Source organism: Vidua chalybeata, chromosome 28 (genome assembly GCF_026979565.1).
Source record: "Vidua chalybeata isolate OUT-0048 chromosome 28, bVidCha1 merged haplotype, whole genome shotgun sequence".
NCBI classification, from domain to species: domain Eukaryota; kingdom Metazoa; phylum Chordata; class Aves; order Passeriformes; family Viduidae; genus Vidua; species Vidua chalybeata.
In genome coordinates, this window is record NC_071557.1 from 3,976,321 (window position 1) to 3,995,329 (window position 19,009).

The window sequence follows — 19,009 nt, forward strand, 5'->3', positions numbered from 1 at the left end:
CCTCCAAGGTTTCGCCGGAGTCAGCAGTGTAGCGTTCTTATCTCTGCAGCTTAGCGTTCTTATCTCTGCAGCATGCCTCTGCTCACGCTCTCACAGCGAAGGGTGAAGGATTCTGTGCCGAAGCCGTGGTGCCAGAAGGGTTAAAGCAGCCACACGCAGGGGCTTTGAACCCCGGCTTAACTCGGAGCCGTGACTTTGTGTTTAACTTTCGGCTCTCCCCGCTCATCTGAGCCACGGATCCTTCCCACGAGAGGCACGGTCCGGAGGCAGGAAGCTCTGCCCACGGCCTCTGCTTGCTTTGGCATGGTTTTTCCAGCGAGCTCTGCTGTATTTTTAGCTTGCCGGAAGCTCCCCCTGCTTATCAGCAAACGACTCAGTGCGCTGCCCGCACGAAATCCCCACTGCCGAGGTGGGACGGCACCAGAGAGAACAGAAAAACCCCCTCCATCCCTGGCAGAGCCTCTTAGGGGATCTTCACCAGAGTGTCCAGCCCAGACGCTGCGGTGTTGGGCTCCCCGGGTGCCACCACCCAGCGTTGGCGTGGCCTGGTGGGTTTGGCATGTGCCTGACACAGCCCCGGTGCTGCCAGGAGCCCTGGCCGGCCGTGTTGATCCAGACTTGGGGTTATTTGAGGTGAAACAGCCCCTGGCACTGGCGTAGCCAACTCGGCGGCTTCCTGCCGTGCGAAGGACGGCTGCTCCTGCCCGGGATGTTCGCTCCTGGCATGGCTCCAAAAACCCCCTCTCCTCCTTGTGCCGCTTCCTTCAGTGTGGGCAAGCTGTGCCATGGCAGCCAGGGACACCCTGCCTGTCCCACCGCGGGCGTGGCGCCCTCCGCGGGTGGTGGAAATCCCAAACGGTCCCTGTGAGTGATTTTGAAAGCGGGTGGCGGGGTGGGGACGTGGGTAGGCACGGTGGAAAGCAGCGGCCCGCTGAGCAGAGCTGAGCTGCTCGTCTCTCACGCAGCCGGGCAGAACCCGCGTGGCTCGTCTGTGTATTCATCCCCCCCGGTCAGAAAATTGGATGGGGAAAGGGGAACTAAAGGAAACAGAGGAGAAAAATTAGGGCTGGGGCATGTGGGGATGCTCACGGCTCTTCTCTCTCCCTCCTCACAGACAGGTTCGGCGGGCGAGGCGGTTGATGGACCCAGCAGAAGCCAAATGGAAGAAGGGCCAATTAATTATGTGGAAGAAAGGCGGCTGAACGAGGGCAGCGGGTTCAGCCTGGTGAATGGGGGCCAGCCGGAGGCGGGGGGTACCGTGCTGATGGAGCCCAGCAGGTGGTCACCGGGCCAGCCGCCCGCCACTGGCAAAGCCCACTTGGAAGACGTCCGGAACCTGGTGGCCTTCTCAGCGGTGGCCGAAGCCGTTTCCTCCTACCGGCTCCCGCCACCGGGGTCGCCGTCGCTGCTGTACGAGAAGTTCGACTCGGAGATGAGCCGGGGTGGGCTGGGCACGGCGGACGGGGTGCCGCGGGGCGAGGACCTGCATGCCCTCAAGGCCGCCCTGGCTTTGGCCAAGCACGGTGTGAAGCCCCCCAACTGCAACTGCGACGGCCCCGAGTGCCCCGACTACCTGGAATGGCTGGAGCAGAAGATCAAGACGGCTCTTGGAGAAGAGCCGGTGTCACCGCGGCCCCGCGCCGCCGCCGTCCCCCCGCCTCCTCCCCCAGAAGGTGCTATCGACCCCCAGCCGGTGCCTGAGGCTGCCGAGCCGTGCCCGCCCGACAGCCTCCCCTTTTCCCAGAGTGCGTTGACCATCGCCAAGGAGAAGAACATCAGCCTGCAGACCGCCATAGCCATCGAAGCCCTCACGCAGCTCTCGGCCGCCCTGCCCCAGCCCACGGGTGATGGGCAGCCCCCGCCGCCGCCCCCCGCCGTCCCCTTCGGCTCTGGCCCCCTCTGCCCGCCGGGGGCCGTGTGGCAGCAAGGGGATGAGCCCCGCTACCCACCGGAGCCGGGAGCAGCACCTGAGCCATTTTTCGGCGCGGCACCTCCGCGGGGGAACTTCGCGGCCTCTTGGGGGCTGGAGGCCGAGGGGGCAGCGGGGGCTGGAGACCCCATGGCAGAGCTGGAGCAGCTGCTGGGTAATGCTGACGACTACATCAAGGCGGCTTTCAAGAGACCCGAAGCAACGGCTGGCAAAGCGACAGCCCCCAAAACGGAACCCCCCGAGCGAGCACCCAGCAAAGAAGCACCGGGTGGGCCCCGCTTGCCGCCAGCGCCGCCAGAGCCCAACCTGCACAAGAAGACGCAGCTGGTCCTGCAGCAGCACCTCCACCACAAGCGCAGCCTCTTCCTCGAGCAAAGCCTGGCGGCGGCGTCGCCCCCAGAGCGGCCGAGCGGCTGGTGGACCCCTGGCGCCCCCGCCGCGCCCCCCAAGCCCTTCGAAAAGCAGCCCAAAGAGAAGAAGAAGAAAACGCCGCCTGAAAAGCCCCCGCCAGCCAAACCTCTCCGCAAGCAAGTGCAGATCAAGAAGGCGAAGCAGAAGGACTCGCAGCCGCTCTTCCCACCCCTCTGGCAGATCAGCCTGGAGGGGTTTCGGGCGCCCGCCGATCCCCCCGCCGAAGAGATGCAAACGGAGCTGCCGCCGCCGGCCTTCCCGCACCAGCCTCTTGCACTACCCCTGCCCGCAGCATGCCCCCCACCACCAAACCCCCTGGACGGCGTCCCCCCGGCTTCCGACTCTCAGGAAAGGGGTGCCCCCGGAGGGGGCCCCCAAATTCACTCGGCGCCGGCGGGCTCGACCGGCTCGGAGGAAGCACCGGCTGTGCCCCCGCCAGCCGGCTCGGCTCCCATCATGGTGGATGACAAGTTGGAAGAGCTCATCCGACAATTTGAAGCCGAATTTGGGGAGAATTTCAACCTGCCGCCCCCTGAGACGCCTGCCCCGCTGCCGGGGGCGCCAGCACCAGCCCCACAAGGGTCTCCCACCACGGCCACCGCCGCCGGCCCGGCTCCCACTCCCAGCAGCGCTCCCCAAGCCAGACCCAAAAGCGTCTCTCCAGGGAAGGGGCCGCTGTCAGAGCCACCCTTCACTGCCCGCTCCCCCAAACAGATCAAAATCGAGTCTTCTGGTGCTATCACCGTGGTGTCTACCACGTGTTTTTACTCTGAGGAAAGCCAAAACCCAGACGTGGACGATGTCGACAGAACGCCCACCAAGGACGAGGTGCCGCTGACGCCGACCCTGAGCGGCTTCTTGGAGTCTCCGCTGAAATACCTGGACACACCAACCAAAAGCCTCCTGGACACCCCTGCCAAGAGGGCGCAGGCTGAATTCCCCACCTGTGACTGCGTTGGTGAGCAAGCAGCCGTGCTGGGGGGGTGGTGGGGAGGGCGGCAGAGGTAGCTTTGCAGGGCGGGGTTGACCTGGGTCAGTAAGGGAAGCCATGGCATCAGCAAAGCCCCGATTTCTGGGGAGGTAAGGCACTCATGTGGTGAAACCCTGGTGCTGTGGAACTTCCTTTTGGTTTCTCTCCTTCTCGCTTGTTTTTACAGTTGGATGGAAATGCCGAGTGCCCACCTGAGTCAGCGCGGGGGTGGCACTGGTGCCACTGGCTGTACCGAGGTGGGGGGTTGGATGAGCAGCAAAACCAAAGGGCTCTTGGGTTTTCCTTCTCTTTAACCTCAACCAGCTGAATCCATGGTGGTCCCAGTGCCAAAACCCATCTAAACTCCCTCTCACCTGGTTATTCCTGGTGTTTTCAGCCAAATTGGCTGGTTCAGGTTGCTTTGAGTAACCCAAACTTTGGCTTGATGCTTGTGCTTATCACTGGAGAAATAACTTGCTGCTGGGATGCTGCCTTGTTCACTGGCCAATCCCACTGGGGTGCATTGAAAAATCACCAAACTCTTGGATTTGTGGGGTTCTTTGTGGTTATTTTTTGTGTGCATTGGCATTTGTCAGGCTTTGCAGCAAGTGCTAGAGAATTCCTACCCAGTCCTTCCAGTCCACCTCCATCCGAGCGTGGGGAGCTGGATATTCCCTCCCCAGTATTTAGACTGGACCTGTGTGCTCCCCTGGGAGCAGCAAGGTGAGGATTTGGGGGGCATCCAGCTGGAAAAACGAGCCCCTCACTGCTGGTAGAGGATGCCCTGGGCTAAGCACAAGCTGCACTTTATTAGTGGAGCTTATGATTATTTATTTATTTGCTTGTAAACAGCAGCAGGAATGAGCCCAAACTCCACGGAGAGGAGGGAGAGCTTTCCTGAAGCCACTCAAACCCAACCTTGGAGTTTGCCAGGAAAAGATTTGTTTGGGGGCTGGGAGAGGGGGGATTCCCCCCCTTCCACTTCTCTATTTTTTCAGGGAAAAGCTGTGGGAGAAAGAATGCAGCAGGAGACGGCTCGGTGCTTTATTGGGCACGGGAGCTGTTGGAGGCTGTAATAAAATGAGCTTTTTCCAAGCATCCCATATTGATCCCTGTCTGGACAGCTGCAGCCCAGCTGAGCCCGGCTTTCTCCTCGGCCTGGCTCCCGGCCAGCTGGACATGATGGGAATGAAAATCAGGGTGGTGAGAGCAGAGGGATGCAAAGACAGATCCGCCCCGGCCGTGGTGCAGGACACATCCCAGACGGTGGTTTTGGAGCATCCCGGGGGTTTGCTTTGTGCAGGGCTGTGTGCCAGTGTCCTTCTCCTATAGCCCCAGGATCCTCCTGCAGCCCCAGGATCCTCTGCAGCCCAAATCCTTCTCCTGCAGCCCAAATGCTTCTCCTGTAGCCCCAGTCCTTCTCCCAGAGCCCCCTTATCCTTCTGCCATATCACAAATACTTCTCCTGTAGTCCAAACCCTTCTCCCACAGCCCAAATCCTTCTCCTGTAGCCCAAATCCTTCTCCTGTAGCCCAGATCCTTCTCCCATAGCCCAGATCCTTCTCCTGTAGCCCAAATCCTTCTCCTGTAGCCCAAATCCTTCCCCTGTAGCCCTCTTACCCTCCTGCCTCTCCCCCATGCAGCAGCTCCTTCCTCACACGGGCTCAGCCAGCTCAGGGCATCCCATGAGCATCCCCAAATCCTCTGGGAAAGCCTGAAGAGTTCCCTGCCCCCAAAATCATCCCATGGTGCCTGTGAGAGGTTCTGGACAGGAGCCCTGGGGTGGGAGCAGGATGAGGAGGGGGTTTGGAATCTGCATCTCCCACCCAGCAGAGCTCCAGTGGCCAGAGCAGATTCCCTGGATGGAGCTGTGCTTCCAATGGCTGTGGCTGCTCAGGGTTTTTTTTGGGTCCCAAAAAGGGGTGGGTGTCGATGGGTGAGGGTTCTCCAGCAGCATTTCAGTGCTGGCAGAATCTTCCAGAGCAGGGAATGAGGAGCTGCTGTTGGCAAACCCTTTATTTTTGGTGCAGAAGAGCTCGGTTTGAGGGGATTTGGGTGTTTGGAATCCTTTGGGGCAGCCAGCAGAGGTGCAAACCCCGCAATCTCTGTGCCCCTTCCTGTCTCTGCAGAGCAAATCGTGGAGAAGGATGAGGGGCCCTATTACACCCACCTGGGCTCGGGGCCCACCGTGGCCTCCATCCGGGAGCTCATGGAGGAGCGGTAAGAGCCCCTCACCGGGCTGGGGTCCTGTCAGGGGAGTGGGGACAGTGACTGGGGTCCTGTCTGGGGAGTGGGGACTTGAGAGAGTGAGTAGGGTCCTGTCAGGGTGAATGGGGGCTTGAGAGAGCAAGTGGAGTCCTGTCAGGGGTCTGGGGACTTGGGAGAATGAGTGGGGTCCTGTCAGGGTGACTGGGGGCTCCTGAGGGTGACTGTGGGTTCTTGAGGGTGACTGGGGTCCTGTCAGGGTGACTGGGGGCTCCTGAGGGTGACTGGTGGCTCGTGAGGCTGACTGGGGCTCCTGAGGTGCCCATGAAGGTGACTGGGGCTCTCTGGGTCCATGGGGCTGACGGCCGTGCCCCGGCAGGTATGGTGAGAAGGGCAAGGCCATCCGCATCGAGAAGGTCATCTACACAGGCAAGGAGGGCAAGAGCTCCCGGGGCTGCCCCATCGCCAAGTGGGTGAGTGCCTCTCGTCCCCAGGCCTGTCCCCTCCGTGCCCAGCCACCAGGAGCTCCCTGTGCTGTGGCCACCATGGCCGGGGAGGGATTTATGGCTGGCAAGGAGGAATTGAGGGAACCTCACTCCCTGGGGATCACCAAGCTCAGCACCTGGGGAACGGCATGTCCAGTGCCCAAAGCCTTCACCCACAGCCCAAATCCTTCTCCCATAGCCCAAATCCTTCTCTTGCAGCCCAAATCCTTTTCCTGTAGCCCAAACTATTCTCCTGCAGCTCAAATCCTTCTCCTGCAGCCCAAATCCTTCTCCCATAGCCCAAATCCTTCTCCCATAGCTCAAATCCTTCTCCCATAGCTCAAATCCTTCTCCCATAGCCCAAATGCTTCTCCCGCAACCCAAATCCTTCTCCTGAAGCCCAAATCCTTCTCCCGCAGCCCAAATCCTTTTCCTGTAGCCCACATGCTTTTCCTGTAGCCCAAACCCTTTTCCTGTAGCCCAAACCCTTCTCCTGTAGCCCAAATCCTTTTCCTGTAGCCCAGATCCTTCTGCCATATCCTAAAGCCTTCTCATGCAGCCCAAATTCTTCTCCTGCACCCCAAACCCTTCTCCCATAGCCCAAATAATTCTCTTGTAGCCAAAATCCTTCTCCCGTACCCCAAATCCTTCTCCCATAGCCCAGATCCTTCTCCTGTAGCCCAAACCCTTCTCCCAGAGCCCAGATCCTTCTCATGTAGCCCAAATCCTCCCATAGCCCAAACCCTTCCCCTGTAGCCCCCTTACCCTCCTGCCTCTCCCCCATGCAGCAGCTCCTTCCTCACAGGGGCTCAGCCAGCTCAGGGCATCCCGGGGGATCCCTGTGGGATTCCCCAGGCTCAGGGCATCCCAGGGGATTCCTGTGGGATTTCCCAGGCTCGGGGCATCCCTGTGGGATTCCCCAGGCTCAGGGCATCCCGGGAGATTCCCCAGGCTTGGGGCATCCCGGGGGATCGCTATGGGATTCCCCAGGCTTGGGGCATCCCGGGGGATCCCTGTGGGATTCCCCAGGCTTGGGGCATCCCTGGGGATCCCTGTGGGATTCCCCAGCCTGGGAGGTCTGAGCGGGCCCCTGCGCTCCCCAGGTGATCCGCAGGCACAACCAGGAGGAGAAGCTGCTGTGCCTGGTGCGGCACCGCGCCGGCCACCACTGCCAGAACGCCGTCATCATCATCCTCATCCTGGCCTGGGAGGGCATACCCCGCACGCTGGGGGACACGCTCTACCAGGAGCTCACCGACACCCTCACCAAGTACGGCAACCCCACCAGCCGCCGCTGCGGCCTCAACGACGAGTGAGTCCCACCGGCGGCACAGCCCGGGGCGGGGAGGCGAGATGCGGGGTGTGGGAACGGGGTATGGGAATGGGATGTGGGAACGGGGTACGGGATATGGGAACGGGATGTGAGAATGGGGTGTGGGAATGGGGTACAGGAAGGGGGTACGGGGTATAGGAACAGGAATGGAATGTGGGAATGGGGTACAGGAACGGGGTATGGGATATGGGGTACAGGATACAGGAACGGGAAAGGAATGTGGGAATGGGGTACGGGATACGGGATGTCGTGTGTGGGAACGGGGTACAGGAACAGGGTACGGGGTACAGGAACAGGAATGGAATGTGGGAATGGGGTACGGGAATGGGGTACGGGATACAGGAACCGAGTGTGGGAACGGGGTATGGGAATGGGGTGTGGGAACGGGGTACGGGATATGGGAATGGGAATGGGATGTGAGAATTGGGTGTGGGAACAGGGTACAGGAGTGGGGTGCAGGAATGGGATACGGGAACAGGGTGTGGGAATGGGGTATGGGAATGGGGTGTGGGAATGGCATGGGGTACGGGAATGGAATGTGGGAACGGGGTATGGGAACAGGATGAGGGAACGGGATGCAGGAATGGGGTACAGGAATCGGATGTGGGAATGGGATGTAGGAACGGGATGCGGGAATGGGGTACAGGAGTGGGATGCAGGAATGGGGTACAGGAGTGGGATGTGGGAATGGGGTACAGGAATGGGATGTGGGAATGGGATGCGGGAATGGGATGCGGGGCTCCCTCCCGTTCCCAGAGCTGCCGTCACCGCGTGGCACCGGCGGCTGACGCTCCCTCACCGTGTTCCCCCCCAGCCGGACCTGCGCATGCCAAGGCAAGGACCCCAACACCTGCGGTGCTTCCTTCTCCTTCGGCTGCTCCTGGAGCATGTACTTCAACGGCTGCAAATACGCCCGCAGCAAAACTCCCCGCAAGTTCAGGCTGGTGGGAGACAATCCCAAAGAGGTGGGTGGAGCGGGGCCAGCGCCAGCGGGGTGGTGGTTTGGAGCTCCTTTCCTTCAGGACTCTGAAAATAGGATTCCTTGTGGGGTTTTTTATGGGCTAGAGATGAGGAAAGGAAAGGGGGCATGAATGGGGCCACTGTAGAAATCCCAGAGGGCTCTTTGGTCAAACACAACAGACAGTGAGGCTGGAGCTTGAACGGTCAAATCCTCATGGGGAATTTAAGCCACGTGCTTTGTGCCGTGGTGGATATCGTGGGAAGGGTTGGCTGCCGTGTGGTGTCTGTGGGCTCTGTCCCCAATTCCATCCCTGCTGCCAAAACCCCTGGGTAACATCCTCCTCTTTTCCCTACCACAGGAAGAGCTGCTCCGGAGAAGCTTTCAGGACTTGGCCACCGAGGTTGCTCCACTTTACAAGAGGCTGGCACCGCAAGCCTACCAAAACCAGGTCCTGGTCATCCCAGCCCTTGGCACACACAGCTGGAATGGGTTTGGGGCGGTGCTGTTGGGGGGATTTTGGGTGACCAGATCCTCTTTCCACAGGTCACCAACGAGGATGTAGCCATCGACTGCCGGCTGGGCTTGAAGGAGGGGAGGCCGTTCTCGGGGGTGACGGCGTGCATGGACTTCTGTGCTCACGCTCACAAGGACCAGCACAACCTCTACAACGGCTGCACCGTGGTAAGCAGGGCTTTTCGAGGTGCTCTCCCCTAATTTGGGATGCTCCTTCTTGAGGGGCTCCATCCCCAGTTGTCCCACTCTGGTGACTCCAGGTCTTTGGTGTGGGCACACCTCACATGAGCTGCTCAGATCTAACAGGGACCAGCACCTACTTTTGTCCAACCCAAACCCCATGAGAGGTTTCCAAATACCAGATGGGGACCAGAGCACGCTGGGGGGATGACATGCTGATGTGGCTTCACATCAGTGTGGGCAAGAAGTGGGAAGTTTGGCTTGTCCAGCACGGGCCACATCCATCAGCATCCCACTGACAGCACCTGCTCTGGCCAGGTCTGCACGCTGACGAAGGAAGACAATCGTGTGGTGGGGAAAATTCCCGAAGATGAGCAGCTGCACGTCCTCCCCCTCTACAAGATGTCCAGCACGGATGAATTCGGCAGCGAGGAGAACCAAAACGCCAAGGTGGGCAGCGGGGCCATCCAGGTGCTCACGTCCTTCCCCCGCGAGGTCCGCAAGCTGCCCGAGCCTGCCAAGTCCTGCCGGCAGCGGCAGCTGGAAGCCAGGAGAGCTGCTGCCGAGAGGAAGAAGCTGCAGAAAGAGAAGCTGATGACGCCAGAGAAAATCAAGCAGGAAGCGCTCGAGCTCCCCACGCTCCAGCCAAATGCAGGTAATGGGGGCAGAGGTGAGGTCCTGCCGCCCCGAGCCGCCCGGAACGCGCGCGAGGGGATGGGGATGTGGTTGGGGACGTTTTTGGGCCGCTGCGTTGTGGTGCTGGATGGCATCTCTGTGCCACCTGGGTTTTCATGAAGGTGTGAATCTATGCCAGTGCGCCAGGTGATGGCAAGCAATGCCACCCTCTGCAGTTGCCTGGCAAACCCATCACTGTGGGATTTCTTAGTCTGGCCGACTGTTTTGGGGTCCTGGCTCCCCTCCGGTGGATTCCTCAGCCAGCAGGTCACCGGGGGCTGTGTGTGCTGTCCCACAGGTATGGCGTTGAAAGGCGGGATACCCCCGCAGCCGCTGAAACCCTCCATCAAGGTGGAACCCCAGAGCCATTACAACGCCTTCAAGTACAACGGCAACGCCGTGGTGGAGAGCTACTCGGTGCTGGGCAGCTGCCGGCCCTCTGACCCGTACAGCATGAACAGTGTTTACTCTTACCATTCCTACTATGCACAGCCCAATCTGCCTTCCGTGAATGGGTTTCACTCCAAGTTCGCACTTCCCTCCTTCGGGTATTACGGCTTTTCCAGCAACCACGTGTTCCCCTCGCAGTTTCTCAATTATGGGGCGCCCGAGAGGAGCGGGAGCAGCTGGGTCAGCAACGGCTACGAGAAGAAGCCCGACGTCTCAGCACTGCAGGAGAACCTCAATCACACCTACGCGAACAGCAATTTCCCCGAGCCCATCCCGCATGGCGTGCGGAGCAAAAACCATCACCAGCGCACCTACGAGCGAGCCAACCGCTACGCCAGCCAGCAGAAAGCAGCGGCGGCAACGGCTGGGGCACACAGGACTAGCTCGGGCTCGGAGGAGGCACCGGCGTTTGCACAGAACTGTTTCGGCAGCCGGCCCATCAAGCAGGAGCCTCCAGATCCCCCGCCCACCATTGAGCCCCTTCCCAGCGCCGCGGCCGTGCCCGGCACTGGCTTAACGCTGCCGGCCGTCCCTGCACACGGCACGGCGCCGGAGCAGCGGTGGAGCCCCTTCAAGGCGCCCCGCGGCACGGCTTCCCCTGAGAGGACTAGCACGGCCGAGGGCTCGTGGAGCAAGCTGGCGCCGGGCTCGGGCGGGCGGGAGAAGCTGAGCGCCTTCGACGCCGCCGTGCGCTTGCCACCGCCGGAGAAGCAGTGGTCCAACGTCCTGGCGGGAGAGCCAGCGGCGGCGGCGCATGGCTCGGGCTTGCTGCCGAAACCGTGGAGTCCCTGCAAGCTGGGGGAGACGCCGCTGGCCGGCACGGGCACCCCGAGCCTGCTGGGGTCACTGGGGTTCAGCTCGGCTCTGCCAGGGCTCCCCGGCTTCACTGAGGAGTCATGGGGCTCCGTGAAGGTGGAGGAGCAGAGGACACCGGCACCCAGCCCGGGGCTGCCGGAGAAGCCATGGGAGGCAGCGGTGGGTGAGAAGGGGGCGGCAGGGCCCCACCAGGAGAAGCCGTGGGACCCCTTTGGCCTGGAGGAGGATCTGCCGGAGAAGGCAGTGAAGGAGGAAGAGGAAGAGGAGGAAGAAGAGGAGGAGGAAGAGGAAGAGGAGTGGTCGGACAGCGAGCACAACTTCCTGGACGAGAACATCGGCGGAGTGGCCGTGGCACCCGCCCACGGCTCCATCCTCATCGAGTGCGCCCGCCGCGAGCTCCACGCCACCACCCCACTGAAGAAACCCAACCGCTGCCACCCCACCCGCATCTCCCTCGTCTTCTACCAACACAAGAACTTGAACCAGCCCAACCACGGCCTGGCGCTGTGGGAGGCCAAGGTGAAGCAGCTGGCGGAGCGGGCTCGGGCACGGCAGGAGGAGGCGGCGCGTCTGGGGCTGCCGCCAGACGCCAAAGCCTTTGCCAAGAAGCGCAAGTGGGGCGGCGCGTTGGCGACCGAGGCGCCCAGCAAGGAGAGGAGGGACTCGGTCCCCACGCGGCAGGCGGTGGCCATCCCCACCAACTCTGCCATCACTGTGTCCTCCTACGCCTACACCAAGGTGACGGGCCCCTACAGCCGCTGGATCTGAGACCGAGGCGACTGCCATGGCCCCATCTTACCTCAACCCTCGGCAGCGCCGCAGCCCGGCGTTGCTTCGTGGTGCTTTCTCCTCGGCTGTTGGGGAGAAGAAAACAAAAGTAAATAGACGAAACCGAAGCAAAACACAACAACCACAAAAAAAAAAAAAAAAAAAATCCAACCCATAGGAAACGAGCCCAATGTGCGTGCTTGGGAGCAGCGGAGCCGGCGCGGGCTCACGCCGTTGGAGAGCTGCGCCCAGCGAGGAGTTGGCAAACCAAGCAAAACTTGGTTAAAAAACCCAAGAGGAATGATGCTGTTTGATGATTTTAGGTAATCTCATATTTATATCTCCATGTTTTTTAATCTAGCCTCGGATGAATTTCCTAGCGTCCTTTCGCAAGGAGAGGTTTTTAATTCCACTTAAAATGGCCTGTTTGTTGGATTTGATTTTATTTTGTTTTTTACTCCGATGACAACGACGAAGCCGATCTTCGAAAGAGAAGCCAACAAAAGCCACCCTAATCATGAATCCAAACCAACCTGAACACCAAACCAGCTCAGAGGCAAGAGGTGACTCCCTCCAGCTCTGCCTCATGGGGGGCTGGTGGGACCGTGTGCTTTACTGTCAGCCGGACACGCTGAACATCCAATTATTTTTATTCCAAGGACCTAAAAATACCAATTTTGCAGCTCGAGGAGTCCTTTCTCACAGCAACGGGAGCCCGCGAGCGAGCGGGCTGTCCCGGGACAGCACGTCTCCACCCGGCTCCTCGCCTCCGGCGGGATCGGCTCTGCCGCCGCAGAGCAAGCCGGTGCCTCTCCTGGCGCCGGAGACCTCAGGACACGTCCGGGCTGGAGAGCGCCGCTGCCGGGGGGCTGCGCTCGGGCTCGGACTTGGGGCTCCTTTGCCCACGGCCTCCGTGGCGAGCGGCAGCAGCGGCGTCTCCATAGGAGCCGACGGGACAAAAACAGAAGAAAAAAAAGAAGAAAAAAAAAAATACAAAGAACAGGAAAAAAAACACAAACCACAACCCCAAACTGTGAATAGTGAGTGTTGCTCTCTGTACATCACTGTTGCTAAAGTCTGGTGCTTTCCGTCTCCGGGGGACTTTCTCCGTGCAATCGGCTCTGGGAAGAGCGAATCCCAAGACTTGGCTGGCCAAAACCCTGCCGGGTCCGCCTTCCCCGCTGGTGCCGGCGAGCCGCGGCCAGCGCCGCCGGGGCTCGGTGCTCTTTTCTCTTCCCGGGTGCCATCCCTCCTTCCTACGGATCACCGTTCTTCCCTCAAAAAAACAAAACAAAAACCCCAACCCAACCAATAACCCAGCAACGACGACAACCGCGTGGTGCTTTTCGAACACTCTCAGTCGAGACTTCCCGCCCGGCGTTGGGACGGATGGAGCGTGGCCGAGCCGCCCCGCGGCTCACCGGGAGCGCGGCGTGGCCGGCGCCTGGCGTCCCCGAGCGGGGTCGTTGCTTTTGCACTTTGAGGTGCCTTTTGGAGAGCCAGCGAGGCAGCGCCGACGCCGTCGCCGTGCGGGATCACCTCGTGTTTTACCGTCACCCTCCTTCCCCCCTCGCGCACGGGCATGGATCAGCAGGATCTCGGTAAAGCAGCCTGAACATTGACGTGGTCTGATTTTAAACCTGTAAATAGGGAAAGAAATTTTTTTAAAAGCACTTTCACCTAGATTAAAAAAAAAAAAAAAGGAAGCGAAACTTAAAAAAAGCAAACAACTCCCCTCTTTCCTCTCCCCCCACTCCCCCCCAACTTGAAGCAGTATGTTTTAAACAAGATTATCGTGGGAGAAGTGTAAATAGTGGCAGAATATTTAACATGCTTTGTCCGTCCTTCATCATTAATGAAATTTTTTGTTTGTTTGTTTGTTTTTGGGGGTTTTTTTTTGTTTTTTGTTCATTTTTTAACCGTAATCTGTAAAGTCGCGTATATTTGACAAGGAAACTCAACAAGCTATTCCCGCTTTTCTTAGAAATACCCAATAGCATATCAGGATTGTAAGTGTCAGATTTTAGGGACGCCGGCGGGCGATGCTGGGGACCCGCCGTGTCGCCGTGGTTCGGAACGTGGGGCGGGGACGATCCGGGGCCGGGTTCGGGTGCCGGCCCCGTTGGCATCGCCTGGGGTCTCTGGCTGGCGTGACGGGGGTGCCTTGGAGGAGAAGAAGCGTTGGGAGAAGGCGATGGTCCGTGGAACCTGTCTAAGTCCTGCTTCCTCAGAGGTTTTTCGGTGCAGGGAGGGGTCAGTCCGGCACGGCGGGTTCGGCCCAGGAGAGCGGGGGAGCTGCCGGCGCCGCGGGTCGGGGAGCGAGAACTGCTGCAGTCTCAACGTTTTTACACTACATAAACTTTGTCTAACCTACCTCAACTCTCAGTCATTACAAATTCGCACGCTTCAGACTTCTACACAAACTCGAAATCTATGCACAGCTCTTTACCCCTTGCTGCTGAGAGGCTGTTTCCAAGCAAAATCTTTTCCCTTTACCCATCCTGGCGGCCGCGCTCGTCCCGCCCGTGCCGAAGCCGCGGGGGTCGTGGAGCTCGGGGGAGGGATGTTTTTAGTGAGTGGGATGTGGGGACCTGGTTTTGCAGCAGGTCGTGGCCACATTGGTGCTAGAACAACACCCGTGGTGGAAACCCCAGGGAGGGCTCGGCACGGGGAGCCACGACCGGCTCCTCTGTCCCGCTTTGGTTTTTCTGGCCGCGGTGCTTCGCCTCGGGCAGGAAACGGGGGATGCAATTTGGGTCCCCCTCCATCTCGATGCTCTCGGCATGAGGCATGGGAAGGAGAAGGAAACCAGAATCCCTGAGGTGCCTCAATTGCTGATTTTTCCTTTTAATACTGGAGTACGCTTTGTGGGCTCTATAAGGCATATTTTTATTAAATGAAATCTTGTAATACAAACGGTGCTATGGTGTTTTAACAAACTGTATCACGCTTCTGCCTGATTCCATCTCGCTGAGGTGCTACTAATGTATATATCAAATTAAGGAACCAAGATAAACAAAAACAAAAACAAAAAAAAAAAAAAAAAATTAAGCAATGTCGTTGAGAAGGAAGTTTACTTTTCTGGAGCGACAGCTCGAGGCGTGCCGGGAGCCGGTTGGGTTTATGCAAACTGAAAGAGGCGCCGCGTCGCGGTGGAGCCGTTCCCTGCGGGTCCGGGGCAGGCGTGGTCCTGGGATGAGGTGCTAGAGGTGACATCCGGGTGTGGGGCTCTGCCAGGTGTCCACAGTGCTCAAACAGGGTGCTCGGCCAGGTGTGTGGTCAGTGGTGCTCAACCATGGTGCTTGGCCAGGTGTGTGGTCATGGTGCCTGGCCACAGCACTCGGATAGGGTGCTCGGACATGGCGTGTGGACATAAGTGTTCGGGCACGGTGCTCGGCCACATGTGGTGGCTGTGGTGCTCGGACGTGGTGCTTGGACTTGGTGCTCAGTCACATCGTAGATGCGGCACTCAGACTCGGTGCTCAGGCTCAAAATGCTCGGCCACAGGTCATGGACGTGGTGCTCAGACGTGGTGCTCGGCCACAGGTCATGGACATAGGGTGGTCTTGGACGTGGTGCTCAGGAACAGTGCTCGGCCACTCCTTGTGGACACGGTGCTCAGACGTGGCGCTCGGCCGTGGTGCTCAGTGCGGTGCTCAGATGTGGTGCGTGGACGTGGTGCTTGGTCCCCGTGCTTGGCCACTCATGGTGGACGTGGTGCTTGGACGTGGTGTTTGGTCCCAGTGCTTGGCCACACATGATGGACATGGTGCTCAGACGTGGTGCTCGGACATGGTGCTCGGACATGGTGTTCAACCGTGGTGCTTGGACACGCATCGTGAACACAGTGCTCAGGCACGGCACTCGAACGTGGTGCGTGGACATGGTGCTGTGTTTGGTGCTTGGACTTGGTGCATGGACATGGTGCTTGGGCACGGTGCTCTGCTGTGGTGCTTGGACATGGTGTGTGGACATGGTGCATGGACGTGGTGCTTGACCGCAGTGCTCAGACATGGTGTGTGGACATGGTGCTCGGACACGGTGCATGGACACGGTGCTTTACCGCAGTGCTTGGACATGGCGTGTGGACATGGTGCATGGACATGGTTCTTGGACATGATGCATGGACATGGTGCTCGGGCATGGTGCTCAGCCATGCATCATGGACGTGGTGCTCAGCCATGCTGTGTGGACATGATGTGTGGACAGTGCTTGACCACAGTGCTCGGACCTGGTGCTCGGACATGGTTAATGGACATGGTTCATGGACATTGGTGCTCAGACATGGTGAGTGGACGTGGTGCGTGGACCTTGGTGCTCAGACATGCTGGACATTGATGCTTGGACATGGTGAGTGGACATTGGTGCTCGGCCATGCACTGTGGACGTGGTGCTCGGACGTGGTGGGTGGACACGGTGCTCAGACGTGGCACACAGACACGGGTGCTCTGCTTGGTGCTTGGACTCGACTCGGTGCTCGGCCGTGGTTCCTGGACCCGTGCTCAGCCGTGGTGCTTGGACATGGCCCATGGCCGTGGTGCTTGGCCACGATGTGATTTGACCACGTGTTGTGGACATGGTGCTTGAGCGTGGTGCTCCATGGTGGTGCTCGGGCACAGTGGTGGACACGGCATTTGGCCACACGCCCTGGCCACGGTGCTCGGCCACGGTGTGTGGACACGGCGCTCAGCCATGGTCTTGGACACGACGTGTGGACACGGTGGTGGGGCATGGAGCATGGACATGGTGCTCAGACATGGAGCATGGACATGATGGTTGGGCACAGAGCAGGGACATGGTGGTTGCCCAGAGCATGGACAGTGCTCGGACACGGAGCATGGACATGGTGGTTGAGCACAGAACATGGACACGGTGGTTGCCCACCCTGCGTGGGCATGGAGCATGAACACGGTGGTTGCCCAGAGCATGGACACCATGGCTGGGCACAGAGCATGGACATGGTGGTTGAGCACAGAGCATGGACACGGTGATTGCCCAGAGCATGGACATGGTGGTTGCCCACTCTGCACAGGCACAGCACACAGCTCGGTGCTGCTCGGGCACCGGGCACCCCCATGGCACCGCCGGGCTGGCCTGGTCCTGGCACTGCTCCCCTTCAGCACCAACCTTGAGCAGCCAACCTTGAGCAGCCAACCCCGCGCTCCTGGTGCTCAGCACTGCGCCAGCCCCATGTCCATCCCTGTGTCCGTCACCGTGTCCATCCTGTGTCCATCCCACGTCCATCTCTGCGTCCATGCCTGTGTCCATCATTGTGTCCATCTTAATGTCCATCCCTGTGTCCATCCCTGTGTCTGTCACTGTGTCCATCACTGCATCCATCCTGTGTCCATCACTGCATCCATCCCGTGTCCATCCCTGTGTCTGTCACTGTGTCCATCCCTGTGTCCATCTCCATGTCCATCTCTGTGTCCGTCATTGCGTCCATCCCTGTATCCATCCCCGCATCCATCTCTGTGTCCATCCCTGTGTCCATCACCATGTCCATCCCGTGTCCATCCTGTGTCCATCACCGTGTCCATCCCGTGTCCATCCTGTGTTCATCCCGTGTCCATCCTGTGTCAATCACCGTGTCCATCCCGTGTCCATCACCGTGTCCATCCCGTGTCCATCCTGTGTTCATCCCGTGTCCATCCTGTGTCAATCACCGTGTCCATCCCGTGTCCATCCCATGTCCATCCCGTGTCCATCCTAAGTCCATGCCGTGTCCATCCCGTGTCCAGCCCTGTCCAGGCTCCTGCAGCTCCTCGCTCTCCCCCCGCTCCTCCCGCCTCCTTTGTTTCCCCTTTTTTTGGGTTGATTTTTGGTTTTTTTGGGTTTCTTGGTGCTACTTCCCCCCCGCGCCCCCCAGCAGATACCTCAGCCCCAGCCCCGGGTGCAGCTTTTCCAGGATCAGGGATCCTTTCCCGCATTGCCGAGATCCTTTCCTGCATTTCCGAGATCCTTTCCCACATTTCTGGGATTCTTTCCCGCATTGCCGAGATCCTTTCCCACATTTCTGGGATCCTTTCCCGCATTGCCGAGATCCTTTCCTGCATTTCCGAGATCCTTTCCTGCATTTCCGAGATCCTTTCCTGCATTTCCAAGATCCTTTCCCACATTTCCGAGATCCTTTCCTGAATTTCTGGGATCAGGGATCTTTTTTCCTGCATTTCCAGGATCAGGGATCCTTTCCCAAATTTCTGGGATCCTTTCCTGCATTTCTGGGATCAGGGATCCTTTCCCACATTTCCGAGATCCTTTTTCCCGCATTTCCGAGATCCTTTTTCCTGGATTTCCAGGATCCTTTCCCTCATTTCTGGGATCTGGGATCCTTTTGGGGTTTCCTCCTCCATTTCCCTCCTTTTCCCTTTCCTGCCAGGTTTTTCCCCATTTCTACGCCTCCTTCAGGGATTTTCGACCCCGCCGCAATTTCCTCATTTGGGTTCCGGGAGCGAGGAGGGTTTGTGGGTCCGTGGGGTTTTTTATTTTGGAAATTTTATTTTATTTTATTTTATTTTATTTTATTTTATTTTATTTTATTTCATTTCATTTCATTTCATTTCATTTCATTATTTTATTTCATTTTATTTCATTTAATTTTATTTGGAAATTCGATTTTATTTTATATTTTCTTTTGGAAATTCTTTTTTTTTTAATTTGATTTTTTTTGGAAATTTTATTTCATTTTATTTTCTTTGATTTTTTTTTATTTTTTAAATTCTATTTTTTTAAATTTGATTTTATTTTGGAAATTTTATTTTATTTTATTTTGAAATTTTATTTTATTTTATTGGATTTTTTTTAATTTTTATTTTATTTTATTTTATTTTATTTTATTTTATTTTATTTTATTTATATTTTATTTTATTTTATTTTATTTTATTTTATTTTATTTCACCGTGGCAATTCCAAATTGACAACCTGAGCGCATTTCTTGTGGGATTCAGGAATTCGGCCGGGGGTGGGGTGGCTGTTCCGGTGCTTTTGGGATTTTATTGGGATTTTTTTGGGATTTATTTGGGATTTTTTGGGAGATTGTTTTTTTGGGCTGTTCCGGCGCTTTTTGGGATTTATTTGGGGATTTTTTGGGGTGTCCTGGAGATTTTTTGCATTTTTTTTGGGGTTATTCTGATGCTTTTTGGGATTTATTTAGGCATTTTTTTGGGATTGATTTTGGGGGTTTTTTTGGGGTGTTCCGGTGCTTTTTGGGGTTTATTTTGGGATTTTTTTCCAGGGTGTTCTGGTACATTTTGGGATTTTTTGGGGGACTTATTTGGGGATTTTTTGGGGGGATTCTTTCGGGGGTATTCCA

The 19,009-nt window shown here is 57.8% G+C and overlaps 1 protein-coding gene across 1 annotated transcript; it reads left to right on the top strand.

Annotated features, from left to right (window-relative positions):
• The first annotated feature begins 1,134 nt into the window (after window positions 1-1,134).
• On the top strand, window positions 1,135-11,709 carry TET3 (tet methylcytosine dioxygenase 3). Its single transcript, XM_053966577.1, has 9 exons — window positions 1,135-3,299; window positions 5,441-5,531; window positions 5,896-5,989; window positions 7,105-7,313; window positions 8,149-8,299; window positions 8,654-8,743; window positions 8,839-8,976; window positions 9,307-9,643; window positions 9,962-11,709. Exons 1-9 carry the CDS (start codon window positions 1,160-1,162, stop codon window positions 11,695-11,697), a joined length of 4,986 nt encoding a protein of 1,661 aa, XP_053822552.1. The 5' UTR covers window positions 1,135-1,159; the 3' UTR covers window positions 11,698-11,709.
• Window positions 11,710-19,009: the final 7,300 nt, after the last annotated feature.

Coding starts and splice junctions, on each gene's coding strand:
- TET3 (XM_053966577.1), top strand. CDS start 1,160: ATGGAAGAAGGGCCAATTAATTATGTGGAAGAAAGGCGGCTGAACGAG. Junction 5,532..5,895: donor CGGGAGCTCATGGAGGAGCG/GTAAGAGCCCCT, acceptor GTGCCCCGGCAG/GTATGGTGAGAAGGGCAAGG. Junction 9,644..9,961: donor CACGCTCCAGCCAAATGCAG/GTAATGGGGGCA, acceptor GCTGTCCCACAG/GTATGGCGTTGAAAGGCGGG.